At 37.3% G+C, this 14,486-nt stretch overlaps 1 protein-coding gene across 3 annotated transcripts in view; it reads right to left on the minus strand.

The window, feature by feature from the left end:
* Positions 1–14,486, minus strand: part of LOC112978785 (methylglutaconyl-CoA hydratase, mitochondrial) — a 112,435-nt gene that overhangs the window by 24,488 nt on the left and 73,461 nt on the right. The window contains exons 7-8 of one of the 3 annotated variants that reach the window (XM_064502599.1): positions 4,592–4,734; positions 3,420–3,684 (exon numbers count right to left, since the gene is read on the minus strand). The exons of the other annotated variants lie outside the window; for them this stretch is intronic. Coding sequence (XP_064358669.1) covers positions 3,442–3,684; positions 4,592–4,734 — 386 coding nt within the window. The 3' untranslated portion in view covers positions 3,420–3,441. Of the gene's footprint in view, positions 1–3,419; positions 3,685–4,591; positions 4,735–14,486 lie in introns of those variants that run through there. 3 annotated transcript variants of the gene reach the window in all.

Raw genomic sequence — 14,486 nt, forward strand, 5'->3', positions numbered from 1 at the left:
AGCACCATATTAAATGAAGCCCAGGCTACCCACATATAGCACTAGGAGATCTTAAATGCTGAAATCTAGGGCAATCCTGGTCAGAGGAATCATACATGTACAGTTGTGCACATGTGCAGCAAATCCCGTATGTCAGAATCAGGGCACTTCCACCGCAGAGCTACCCCGGGCACGTGCAACGAATGCAACAGCTGCTGCCGGGCTACTCACGCACAATTTAGATGTACTCAGCAGCTACTTTTGAGGAAACCCAGCAACCTGCATTATCGAGCATCTGAAAACCGCCCAGAGCCCACAGAAACATGGGAAAAGCCATGCCCCATATGCTCTTGTTTAGGATGTAGAATCTGACCTTGTAATACAGAGCACATACAAAATACATTAGCCCTACCTACCTACACTGGAATGAAACCCATTCCAGAGCTTCAAGCAAAGTCCTTTATGCTAAAGTGGAGCTCACTCTCCCTGAATTTCAGTATATCTGTCAAAGAGGTATGCTAAACAGCCCGCTCCCCTGCCTCGATCCCATTTCTTTCTCAAATCAAATTATACACGCAAACCTGCAAGGCCACAGAGACACAAAACACCTTTTCAAATTTCAGAACTTAAGAAATCCTACATTTTAACCTATATTAATCCTATATGCATCAGACATTTGTTAAAAGTGAAGATCATCTTATGTATGTCACAGATTACTCGTGCTGTATGAAGTATGCAGGTTTAGTTTAAAAACATTTTCTTCTGGAGTTTATTTTTACTTAAATAAACTATATTTGAAATGTTGGAATTTAAATGCCAACCTGCACAAAAGAAATACAATGTTTACATTAAACGGTGCGAGAAAAATGATCATATAGTTTTCCTACTGACTTGAGAACAAGTCCTAAATGTTTTTACACCTAAGTAGATAGTAATCAGAATACCAGTAAAACAATGCCCTCATCTCTTGCAGCTTGCATCTCAAGACAGATGGCAAGAAAAAGTCTGTATTTCGATGAAACCACAACAAGGAAATACTAGACGAAAGGAACCGGGAACTTCTTAATTCAGAGTGCTTTGCTAAAACCCTGTGCTCCTTCTCAGTTTTACATTTTAGTTGGGTGTGCTGGGCTTTTTTTTCCAGCTTCTTATTTGCTGTATGTTTTGATAAGGCAAGATAACATTTTGGACAAGTCCTGCCTAAAGGCTTTTTCTAGGCTTGCTACTCAAATTCTTAAAACACTTCATCTACCAGCTTGCTGCTTTCTTCTGGAACTTTTTATTCATATTGATCAGAGATTTATAATGTAGTATTTCACATTTATTTATTTTTAGTTCTTAAAAAAAGAAAAGTGCTTAGACAGAGACCCTAACCTACAAACGCTTAGTCCATAAACGAGGTTCCATAAAATATTTGGAAGAACAGCACTGGCTTCCAGCAGATAGGCTTACACTAACTAAAAGTCTCTGCAGTGACATATCAGACGTATCAAGGTTTTGTCATCATTTCCATTACAAACTGCTGTTTTCAAGGGTGTAAGAAATAAGCAATAAATATTTACTTGTATTAAAATTTGATATAAAAATCTAACACCGATCATTTCTAAATTCACTGCAGGGAAAAATGTATTAACATAGGTAATTTTCTCAATATAAGTTGGAATAAAAAATATTCAAGCTTATTCCTCAAAACTGAAAGTGATCCATTCATACCGTGCTTGATCACTTTTAAGACAGGGGCATGGAATTAACTGAAGCCTCTTCTCCTTTATGATAAGACACTGCAGGACAGGAAAATTTTGGAAGGTAGAAAGTGGTACAGAACTCCTTGAATGACATTAATGAGGCAGGTGAGTGCAGACCTTCCCAAGGAACCCTGTGTCCTCCTTGGTAAGTCAGACTGCATCCGGAGAGAGGCCAAATCCACTCGAACTGCTCGTTTACCCCTATATCGTAGTCCTCCATCGTACTTTTGCCCCTAATATTGCTTGTTGCAATAGTCTGTCTCAATTTTATAGAGGGGAAACTGAACCATAGCGACTCTCTCATCATCGCACGCAGCGCTGCGACTAGAACCAGAGTTTCATGGCCCTTTTTTGTGAAACACCTCATCTCAGGTATAATCATTTCATTGTATCACTGACATACTTTCAGATATAGAAAGCTAAAACAGAATGAATAGAAATTATTACTTGAATTGGTTAAAAGCAAAACAGAAGATTACTTCACTTGCAGTGCACTTCAAAAATATATTTTGAAACAGAAGCACAGTCTAAATGTTAGAAATTATTTTATTTTCTAACTGCATGAGGTTATATTTCCAAAGTTAGGCAAGCACTGCTGCCACAAACACATACACACAGTATGCACACACATGTATTTAAGTAACCTTAACACAGCATTAGCACTTATATTTGTAAAAAGCTCTTGCTATGTGAAGCTTTTTACGCCATGAGAAAATTACCATTTTTGTTGTTATTCAAACACAAACCATGGCTTATATGTAAAGCACCCTAGTGAATGTTACACAGAGAAATCTAACATCATTTTTGCACTTAGCTATTAAGCCTCAAATCTGCAAAGTACATCCATGTATAAGATGTATAAATCTACATCTCAATGAAATCAAAACAATAACTTGCCTTAGTGATTTGCTGAATCAAAGCTTTAAATTACAACAGTAAATATCAACTTTTCATCATACTCTCTGCTTGATAGCACAACAGGGTCTTATTCAAACAATACTGATAGTCTGCTTCAAAATTTGAACTCTCCAGATCATGAATTGTATAGAAGTCCTCAAACAGGTAATAAAGAAATTCCAACAGGAACCCTGAAAATAAGTCGGCAAATCCAGACGTAATAGGCAATACTTTCTCCTGAGCAGAGAACTCCTATAGGGTTTCCTTAAAAACCTTTAATGTAGAAAGGTTCCCACCTTAACATCCACACATTTGTGTGCATCTAAGTATTTCACTTTCATTTCTGAACCTCAGATGTAGTGACATGCTCCAAAACTCTGTAGTGTGATTCATGACAAAAGTAACACGCACCAACGTCATATTTAAATATATCAAGCCACCAGTACAATCTTGCCATATATTAATGTTAAAAAACATGTAGCTATTGGTTAAGATGACCTTTCATACTTAAATTCTGTATGTGTCATAGAATTTGTTAGCACTGGGGGCTTTCCAGTTATTTTATTATTAAAGTGAATGGAAACGGAAACTTTTAAAAGGGCAAGCTCAAGATAACTTCAGGCATAGTGACACATGTTAACAGGAGATACTAAGTATCTTTCAGAACAAGTTATACAAAATGCTTTTCCTATTCAATACAATCTGCAGTAACACAGTTTGATGATAAAATGTCATCCATCTGCATGCTTCTAAGCCCTCCAATATCCTCCTGTATGTCAAACACCTTCCTTTCAAACTTTTAGCTTCTGTTGACACTTCATTAGAGAACATTTTGAAAACTCTTCTGTTTTGAAAGATATGCATTCTGAAACATAGAGTCCCTGGAACGCTCTTTTTGCAATTCTCTCTTGGTTTTGGAAATGAAGTTTATGCTGCATCTTCTATGTCTAGTTTCACGTACCTGAGCTACAGGGCCACCCCTACCGAAAATGCAGCGAGTGCTCTGGGTCATCACAGAAAACAGGCTAGCTCTCTTATGCTGCGGCAGGAATTCTGCAGTACGCTGTTCAAATACAGAATACAGGAGGATTCAGCACAACGTACATGAAAAACAGAAACTGTACTTGTATTTCCTCATCTAAAGGCTACAGTTATTTTTCCCTTTCTCCTTCTGATAGCTCTATTCATATGCGGAAAAGATTAGTGATCCTATAGAACGTTTTCAACTATGGTAGGTCTGGATATGTATATCATTTTAACAATCTAAATCCCACCACAGGCTAAAACCATAAAACTAAATTTTGGAAAAGTGTCAATGGCCTCCCATGAAACCAGGCTTGTTAACAAACGTGGCTGAAATTTAATGGGCAGAATATTTTAGAACTCAAGTAAGCATTTGTTGCTCTGCAATGCATCTCTACAGACACTGCATCATATAATAAAGCCCTAAGATATCAAGCAACAGGAAAAGATACTCTGAGAAAAAAATAATTTTAAATATATTTTTTTTCAATGCTTAGGTGAATATATATCACTACATATCACAGTTTTAAAATGCCCACCATATTACCAGAATAAGTAGTCTGCATGGGTTTTGGAAAACTTTTCCAAAAAGCCTTCCTAGTTTCCGATCAAGTCCTATCTTGATGATAGGGCTGAACTAAGAACTTGAAGGCCTCCAAAACCCATAGCTCTGCAAAAGCTCTGGCGTATGATTTTTAGGCTTGCCACAGCTGAGGTCCCAAATTCAAACAGACTCCCCGCTGTAGAGCTAAAGAATCCTACAGGCTTCGCTGTGAGCTTAAGCATGGCATAGACGTCCTAAGGAAATGTCCTGGGGAAGCAGCTAGGATCCCCAAACAAGTGACAGTGGCTGTCATCACTCCCCAGCACAAACCCTGGACCAGGATCTCCAATGGAACATCACATTCCAATGCACTTGGATTAAGGAACATGTTACTTTTACTCACAGGAGCCTTGCATGCTGTTCGGACGGGGAGTTCGGCCCTGGCTGCAGAGGAGGGAGTCCCTTCGAGCCGCGGTGCAAGCGTGGGCTCTCCGGGTCCGGCCACACAGCTGGCCGCCTGCTCAGGCTGCTGTGCAGAGCGGGCACCTTGAGGTTCCAGAAATAAGAGTTGAGCCAAGAAGTCCAAAAGCTCCATGCATCACATTCAGGACCGACTCCTCATGTTAATTCTGAAATATCTCAGCTTCTCCCCCTGAACACCAAACTTTGCAATCCTTTCACAGAAAAAAATCTTTTTGACTAGTGCTAGAAATTATACTGGATTGGATATTTTTAATTAAAATGTGTCAAACCCATTTAAAAACCTGCAAGAATTTATATTACACAAGCTAACTGCAATGACTTCCTTTATACACCAACAGCATCTATTTCATCAGAGATATTGCACATAAGTCTAACATTTATAAGGGACACAATACATATATACATACACTACATATGTAAAGGCAATATCTAGAGAAAATCAACAAGTGAGAGGATGTTTCAGATAGCTGTGTACTATCTGTGTCTTTTAAGTTTCCAAGATTTTCCTCCTGGTCATCATAATCCCTGCCGCAGTGTATTTTATAACTCTGAGTGCGAATTTTAGAATTGTTCTTTTACCCCACTGATCAAACCAAATTTAAAACGGTTTCAAAAGTGTCAGGATTCTCCATGCTAAATCACCAATTAGACAAATTCAGGCAGATGCCAGTATTTTATAATTCATTTACCTCCTAACTAAAAAGTCACTGAGAGGGCAACTGAATAGTAACATTTTGGCCACCAGTTTCTTGTTGGTTCATCTCTGAAGTTAACTTGCCAAGAAGAGATTCTTGTAATACTTCAAAAATATGCAGTAAAAGAGGATTTTGACTGGCATACAAATAATTACGTTTTAGGTTCACCCAGAAACCACAAAATGACAGCAGCATACTGAGGTTGTTTTTTCTTTCTTGTTATATGTCAAATGCAATTTGCTATAATAATTATAGCATGACTATGTTTTGTTCCTTTACCACCTAAAGATCATCTGGAATAGCTTACATAAAATTCTTTTGAATAGAAGTACACATTCCTTTTGCTTCTTTTTATTTTTTCTTCATTTCAATAATTAGTTTAACATGCATACACTTTGACTACATTACAGAAAGAATGTATATTTTAAAAGCCTCAAAACATAATGCAGCTGCTTCTAATAAAAATATAGTATTTGTCAATTTGGGCTGATAATAAAGGTAAAGATCATAACTAAAACATATATAATTTGAGTCAGAGCTATAAGGTAAAAGTTGATTCACTTATTTCTACAAACATCTCAACATGTAGTGCCGTTCAACAGTGAGATGAGTTAAATGGTCATACTCTGAACCACAACTGAGTCATCATACACATCTGCAGTTCCATCTCCTAAGATCAAAGCTAAAACTTCACTTTGTTCAACATGAAATCAGAGTCTAAAACTCATTTTACTTCATCATCTAAAGCCTGAAACTGTCATTGAACATCTTACATTTTTGTCAACTATTATTTAAAATAGTTCAGAAGCTAATATCTGTGCCTTCTAAATTGACTTATGCCAAGAGAGCAATTTGTCTCTTCAGACAAGTGATCATGTCATAAAACAATGTTAGGAAAAGGGTTCTTCTTAGGAAGTGTATGATTAAATGGCTTTGGTTGCAGTTAAACTCCTCATTTAAAAACCACTAAAGTTGTCTGATTCAATACACTGGCAAAAAAACCCTCTGTACTTTTTCATATACAAGATGAAAAATACAGAATTACTGTATGCGATAACTGTAGCAAACACAATAACATTATGAGAAGATTTTGGATCAGCCCATTAAACTGGTTAGTGAGCCCTGAACTGTGTTAAACATATATCCATTACATCTGCAGACTGCTGTAATTAAGCTTTCTGGGTTTTATTACCATAAAATAACTCTTCATGAACAGTGCAACATTTTACAATTTCCTTGCAATAAAATAAAATTAAATATACATTTGCTAATAAAGCTACTATAAAAAGGACATTAACTGCAATTTTTATAATTCTCTGAATTACTGTTAAAAATAAATTTACTCATCACAGTCCGATTAACTCATAAAAAAAGTTAGCTATAAGCCAGGTATTAAGTGCTGCCTATTTTTAGTGTAATGTCTCAAATATAAAAAAGGAAAAAAATGAAAACTGCCTAAATACATACTTAGAATATTTGAATGCTACTCATACTGTTTTAAACAATGAGACTGGAATTAATAATTGGCTTTGTTCATTTTACAAACTGACTCAACTGAAGTAATCACCCTGAAATCAAAAAAAGGTCAATCTCATTTTTATATAAACCTTTATATAAATTCAAAATTATTATAAGGTATTTAGACTGCAGTCTAGCACCACTGTTTTACAACATAACAGGTGAAACATATTTCTAGTTTTATGTTCCTGCTTGAGATAGCAGGAGCTGCAATTATGGAACATGCAGTGTATTCAATTACTTTTGAGTAGCGACTTCAGGTTATTGAACTACTGTATTTGCCCAAAGCCAGCTATTTCTCCAACAGAAACCAGGTGAAATTTTGGCAGCAGTCACTGGAAAGAAAACTGGGCATATGGGAAGCATAATGGTAAACTCTCTCTGCAAATATGAAGACAGTAAATACAAGACCTCGAAGGTTAAAAAACAATGGTAGAAAGTGTACAGAAGGTGGAAATGGGGACAGGCTACCTGAGAGGAATACAGAAGCATCACCCAGATGAGCAAAAATAGAATTAGGAGCTGGAGTTAAAACTGGTGAAGGATATGATGGGTGACAAGAGCTTCTCTGGCAGCCAAAAAAAAGAGCAAGGTAAACATGGGTCCCTGCTGAATGATGCACGAGACCAAGTGACAAAAGATACAGAAAAGATATGACAAAGAACACAAAAAGGCTGGAATATTATTCAATGCCTTCTTTGTCTTGCTTTTTATTGTCAAGGTCTGCTCAGTCCTCCCAGGGTTCCTGAGCCTCACGGCAGCACCAGGGACTGAAGTACTACCACAGCAGAGGAAGACTGAATTAGGGACCAGTTGTGCAAACTGGACATACACAAGTCCCAAGGGACCAGATGGGATACAGCTGAGGGTGCTGAGGAAGTCGGCTAATGTTACTGTGACACTGTTCTCTCTCTTCTTTGAAAGGGCACAGCAATCAAGTAAAGTACCTGATGACAAGACTAGAAAAAGTCAAATGCCATGCCCATCTTCAAGAAGGATCCAAACAGGCCTGTCAGCCTAACCTAAGTCTCTGGGAAGATTACAGTGCAAATCTTCCTGGAAGTCATTTCCAGGCACATGAGGGGCACTGCCTGGCCAATCTGACTGCCCTCCCTGATGAGAGGGCTGACTGATAGTTGAGGAGAGAGCAGAGGTTGTCAGCTACCTCAACTTTAGCAAGGTTTTGACATGGTCTACCACAGCATCCTTGTAGCCAAACTGGAAAGGTATGGACTGGATGAGCAGACTACAAGGTGGGTGAAAAACTGTCAGGACTACTCAAAGTCCAAGGACAACAATTCAAAGTCCAACTACAGGACATTATTTGTGGTGTTCTCTGGTAGGTTAACATTGGGGCCATTACTGTTTAACATCTTCATCAACAACCCAGACAACGGGACAGAATGCACCCTCTGCAGGATCTCAATAGCCTGAAGAAATAGGCTGAACGCAAATCTTATGAAGATCAGCAAAGGCAGATGCCTTGCAGTGTCCTGCAGTTGAGACAGAAAAACCCCATGCAACAGTACAGGCTAGGTGATGACTGGCTACAAAGCCAGTTTCCAGAAAAAGCCCTGCAGATCCTGGTGGACAAGTCAGCAGTGAGCTCTTGCAATGATGAAGGCTAAAGGCATACTGGGCTGCACTAGTAAAGCCGCAGCAAGCAGGTCAGAGGAAGAACAGGACACCCCTTCTCTTGGTACTCATGAGACATCTGGCTTACAGTATCCAGTTTTTGTAGCTTCGGTACACTGACAAGTTGAAGTGAGTCTAACAGAGGGGGCTAGACAGCAAGGAGGCTGAAGCACATGTTATACAAGGAGAGGCTAAGGAAGTTGGATTTATTCTCTTCCTGGAGAAGAGAAGGCCATGGGGGTAATCTCAGTGTCATCTTCAACCAGCTAGAGGGCAGTTATAGGAAAGCCAGAGACCAACTCTTCTCAGAGGTGCACAGCAAAAGAATCAGAAGCAAAGGACACAAGTTGCCACAAGGGACATTCTGATTAAATATAAGGGGAAAAAAGCCTTCATAGTAAGGGGAGTCAAACGATGGAACAGGTTGCTCAGAGAGGCTGAGGGATAACTAACCCTGGAGACTTTCAAAACTTGGCTGGACAAGGCTCTGAACAACCTGACCTACTCCAAAGAGGGTCCTGTTTTAAGCACAGAATTGGACCAGATGATCTCTAAAGTGTATTTCCAACCTAAATTATTCTATCATCCTAAAATACACAGGGGAAGTTCAATGTGTATGGTAGTGCTTTAGTCAATCAGATAGGCCCAATTGTGCCAATAAAAGAGGATATTGCTTTTCTTTAAACATCAGTGAGACTGCTTCTACAATTGTTCTCTAAACCCAGAATTAGATTCCCTGAGACTGCTTTAGTCAAAATCAGCCTGGTTGGCTTAAACAGTAGGTCTTTGCCAACCCTTTTATTTTGACTGAAATAAACAACAAGGGTTTGTTGCAATTCTGCAAGCAGATCTGAATGAGGGATGATTTCTGGCAGGAGGGCAAGACAGGCAGCTGAGATGGCAAGCAGTAATCTCTTCCACAGCACAGCTGGTTGTAATATGCTGACATCGTTCCACATAACCATTGAAACTGTTTAACCAACCGCATCAGGAAAAAGTGCATCATGGCTAGTGCGGCAGAACTTGCATTCAGAGAAGCAAGTGTTCTTTGTCAGGTAACACACAGATTCATATTAGTTAGTGTGAGTGAGGTAAGGAGCAAGGACTGAGGGAGCAGAAAAAAAAACCAAGCAAGAAAATACAGGAATTTGTAAGGACAGCCTTCTTCCACTGACTTGTCCCTTACTGCTCAGAGAATCCACAGCTGCAGATGCTAGTACTGATGTTATTTATTTTTATATATATAATATATATATTTTTTTTTAAGAAACACTACTTAGATCATGGGAAGATCACCTATCAGGTCACTGCTACATTATCTATAGATAATGTAGATGTAGATCCATCTGTGCAATATTAGCTCAGTTGTACATCTGTGGAAGAGTATTTGTAACACAGCAGGAGCTCAAGGGGAGGAAAGACCAGACATACTCATGGAAGAAATAATCCCTGAGAGTTACTGAATACATAGAAACTATGCCCAGCCAAGAGAATCCCTAATCAGAAAATAGTCAGAGACTGAGAAAGTACAGAGGTGAGGCATCATATATCCTTTCTTTTTGCTAGGAATCCATTTTTGACCTCCATGGGAGACAGGACACTGGGCTGGGCAGTAGAAGCACTTCTGTTCTAAAGCCCGTCTTGCTTGAACTGATAAGCTGCAGAATCGTATTTGGAAAACTATAATCTCTATTCACCCTTGCACTTGAAAAGCTTGTATTTTAACTTTTAGACTTCAACCTAGTCTTTAAGCTTGTCAGAGGTGATCTAATCAACTGCTGAGGTTTTGAGACTTTGTGAACATTTGGAGATGAAATAATTAAAAAATGTGCAAAAGTTCAGGCTATTTCAGGTTCAATTTTTGATTTTGATTTTTGATTTTTTTTTTTGGTGTAAAATTTTCTTCTTGTTCTACTCGGGAGAAAACAAGACCAACCTATAAAATTGTGAACGTATGACTGTGTCAGGAACAAAAGAGTTCTAGTAACACCTGCACCTGTGGCTTAAGAGAGGCATTAAAGGAACAGAGAGAAACAATGAGGCCATGAAATGTTTTTTTCAGTTGTCTCAACCAGTGGAAAATATACATGTGAGATCCCTAGTTCAAGCTGCATTTACTCTATCAGGTGTACCCTTATTTCTTCTGCTAGCCTCCAGAGCAATTCTTCCACCAGTTCCAAAACCTTCTCAACCTTTGTTTCCATAATGTATCTGCTCTCAGCTGCATTTGCAGCATCAAAGAACTATTCTTCAAATCATATAATGTGTATCAAAAAAGATCAGGAGAAAATAAAGACTATTAAAGAAATGCCCCCCCCCCCCTTTTCTTTTCCCCTCCTAGCACATATTGGGAATGTCCCTAGTGGTCTCTGTTAGTCCTGCTGAAAGACACCAGGGATTCAGATGATGTATATGGTTAGCTTTCACATATACCTTGCTCTCCAAATGTCAAAGATAATTTCTCTACTCTTGTCCTGCTGACCTTGCCATCCCTCTCTTTGCATCTTTTATTGACTCCACTCCATTTCTGCTACGCAAATACCAGTGTACTGTTTCTAGTTTGAAGGCCATTAAGTCTCATTCAGTACTGAGAGACTGAATCTGTTTGCTGAATGACAGCAATAATGCCAGTCTCCACCATCCATTTCTCACGTTCTAAAATAAGCACCTTCGTGCCTTCTCCATAACACAGCTCATGCTTGAAAGCAGCTTGCTGAAAATATTCATTATCCTCTTCAAATTCTGCCTTGAAATTTTCCATTGCTCAGCTGCCTACCAAAAGCCTCAAGAGTTTAAGCTGCTGGTATACTAAAACCATTATCTACCTTACCAAAGAATATTATCTCATGGTTTCTTTGTATTTTACAACTATATATTGTATCTTTCCTATATTTTGATTGTAAGCATTTCGCAGTAGGGACAATCCCTTTGTTCCCTTTTGCACCATGCCTAATACAACAGGGTTCTTGTCCATAACCTGAGTTTTCATGTACTGCAATAGTACAAATGAATGCTATCAAATATTTTTAAAAAGCAGGTTTTTGTTATTACAGGTACTAATAAATCTTCTCAGCTACTCCAATTCTATTCTCAGTATGCTACATTTGCAGTTGTCAGAAAAAAGCCTTTTTTAATGGAAAAACAATTGGAAATTTCTTCTAAAATGCTTAACTATCACTGAAGTAAAATAGGGCATATTGACAATTCATGGTGGTTTTTTTTTTTTTTTTTTTTGAAAACCATCTTTGAAATTAGAGTGAGCTGAAGAGCTTTGAAGTAGATGTTAAATTAACGTACTGACTTCCATTAGATCATTGCAGACCAATTGTCCAGGTACAAATACATCATCTTTTCCAACATGTAACGTAACTGCCTAAATCTACTGCACTGGCTTCATGATATGAATAATATAATACCCAAGCACTGATTCATAAGACTATAAAACAAGAGGCTGATGTGGACCACAGTTCAACCAGTTTTTATCCCACTGAGACAATGTGATTCATGTAATAGACATTTTCTAAATGTCTGAGAAACTATTGCACATGAACTCCTCCATAAAAGAAGGATTAAAGTATGATACAAATCCTTAACTGGCCAGAAGGCCTGACACACAGAGGCAGGATGGGGTCAAACAAAAAGTGCTCTAACACAAAAACTATTTGGTTACAGAGATCTAAATATAAGGCCTAAAAAGACCATCTTATTTGCACACTTAAGTGTTGAAACAGTTTATAAAAGATGAATTATTTTGATTCATTATTTAAGTTATAGTGGTATGATACATTGTCATTTCACAGTTTATTAATTCATCTATTTTCCATCCATAGTGTGTTTTGTTTTTGTGTTTCTGTTTGAATTCTACCTTTCATGGCACAGAGTAAAACCAATCTGGCTATCCTACTCCAGCTTTCATAATGCTTCTAGTCTCCTAAGGAGTGTCAGATGTTCAAAATCAACATGTCATCACATTACAACCGAAAAACTACTCATTACTTTGTTTAACCAGACCTGTCTCACAATAGTGGTTCAAAGACTACTGGAATGGCTGGATCCTGCACAGAGACACAAAAATCAAGAATATGACACTGAAAACATTTCATTTTTCAAAAGTCTTACACTAATTTTTTTTGCTCTTCCATCTCAATAAGAAAGTCTTCATCTATTTGTGTATTTCATCTTCTGGAATATAAGAAAGCACTTTCTGTCATTTTTGAGATAACTACAAATCCTTTCTATTTTCTTCACTAATGCTCTTGAAATTTTCATCTTTAATTTTTTCAATGTTATTTAATTTTAACTGTTGGGACCAGTCAACTGTTTCACCCTCCTACCCCCAAGCATAACTCAAACTTCTCAGTCTTGAAGATTAGTATGAAACACTAGCATCACTAGCTTAGAGTAATGATCAGCAGCATTAACATTTATTTAGCTGGGATGAAAACTAACAACCTGAATACCACACCAAAGAGGAATACCACCACTAACATCCTTTATGCAATAAGTGAGCAAATTCCTTTACTATAATTGGTTGTCCTAAAAAGGAAAAGGAACAAGATAAAAAAGGATGTTTAACAAACACCACTTCCGTATCTATTTTTTAATCTTGAAATTTTAGCAAGTAAACATTTTTAAAAATTAAGAGTTTCAGTCAGTACTAATCAAAGCACATATCCAGACTCTTTGCTTTTGGAATGGTTAATTATCAAGAATTGAAAACAATCCGTTTTGACCACTCCAATTCTTTTACTGTCATTTCTTTCACTGCTCGTTCTGGTGGCTTTCGTTCTTCAGTCATTGAATTCTACCTATTCCTTTTTCTTTCTTACCACCCATACAGTTCACATAACTTGTTGTTTCCCAAAAGGCTGAATAAGAACTTTGGTGTCATCACTTCTCTTTTAGATTTTCAAACTACAGTTTCACAGACAAATGGTTTCTAAAATAAAAAAGTTCAAATTCAGAGTATTTTAAATTCCTCTAACTTGTCCTCCAAAAAATACAAGTTAAAAAAATGTTAAAAGCCCCCTTGAAGGCACCTAGTAAATTAGCATTCAAGTAAAACATGAATGCATGCATGCACATGTATATAAAGTTCTGCACAAGATGAAACTGAAAGTTATTGATTGCAAAAGTGTTATTACTTTTAGAGTTAATAAAAATGATTTGGGTATAGTATAAATCCCACCACTCCTATCCTTTTCTTCCACAGTTAGAGTAACTATGAACTGTAGCTACCAGTAGGTAAGCTACTGCAAAATACCAAGTATAAGGGAGAAGTAAAACCAAGATTTATCCAAAGGCATTCCAAATGAGCCATTTTTAAAACTTTTACATAACAAAGAAAAATATCTGTAAGACCTTGCAACAAACTATAGTTGTTTTCTGCTCTACAAAGTGAATATTATCTTTAACAAAATCACAATATATCATGTTTTTTCCACACAAAACATTTTTACATAGCTCATGTAATTTTACACCTTTTATGCTTTCACCAAGCATTCACTGAAGTACTGTCTGCTTAAAGTATTTCAAAAGAACAAGAACAGTAAGTGATAGTCTGTGAAAAAAGTTATGCATCTCCCCTTAGGGAACATTTCAAGTTACAGTAGACAAAACATATGCATCATAGCATTAAAATGATTTAGATTCAACATAATATTATGCATTTTCTTTACTAAAACAGTTACCTTACAAGTCTAAATTTGTGTAGAGTGAAGAAAGCATTCACAACCACAAGTACGGTATCAGCTTCTATGAATTTAACCTAAGTTATGTAGTTCATTAAATCTCATTTCCAAATGGAAAAGCCCTTGGCTGTGTGAAATTCCACTCTAATTATTTGGAATCGCTCATATCTCCCTATCATCTTAGAGTAAGTTCAAACAATCAGTTTCAATGATACAGAGCACAGATACACAATATAGGCTTGATATTTGGGATATTTATCCTTGATTATCTTATCTG

Source organism: Dromaius novaehollandiae, chromosome Z, assembly GCF_036370855.1.
Source record: "Dromaius novaehollandiae isolate bDroNov1 chromosome Z, bDroNov1.hap1, whole genome shotgun sequence".
In the NCBI taxonomy this organism is placed as follows: domain Eukaryota; kingdom Metazoa; phylum Chordata; class Aves; order Casuariiformes; family Dromaiidae; genus Dromaius; species Dromaius novaehollandiae.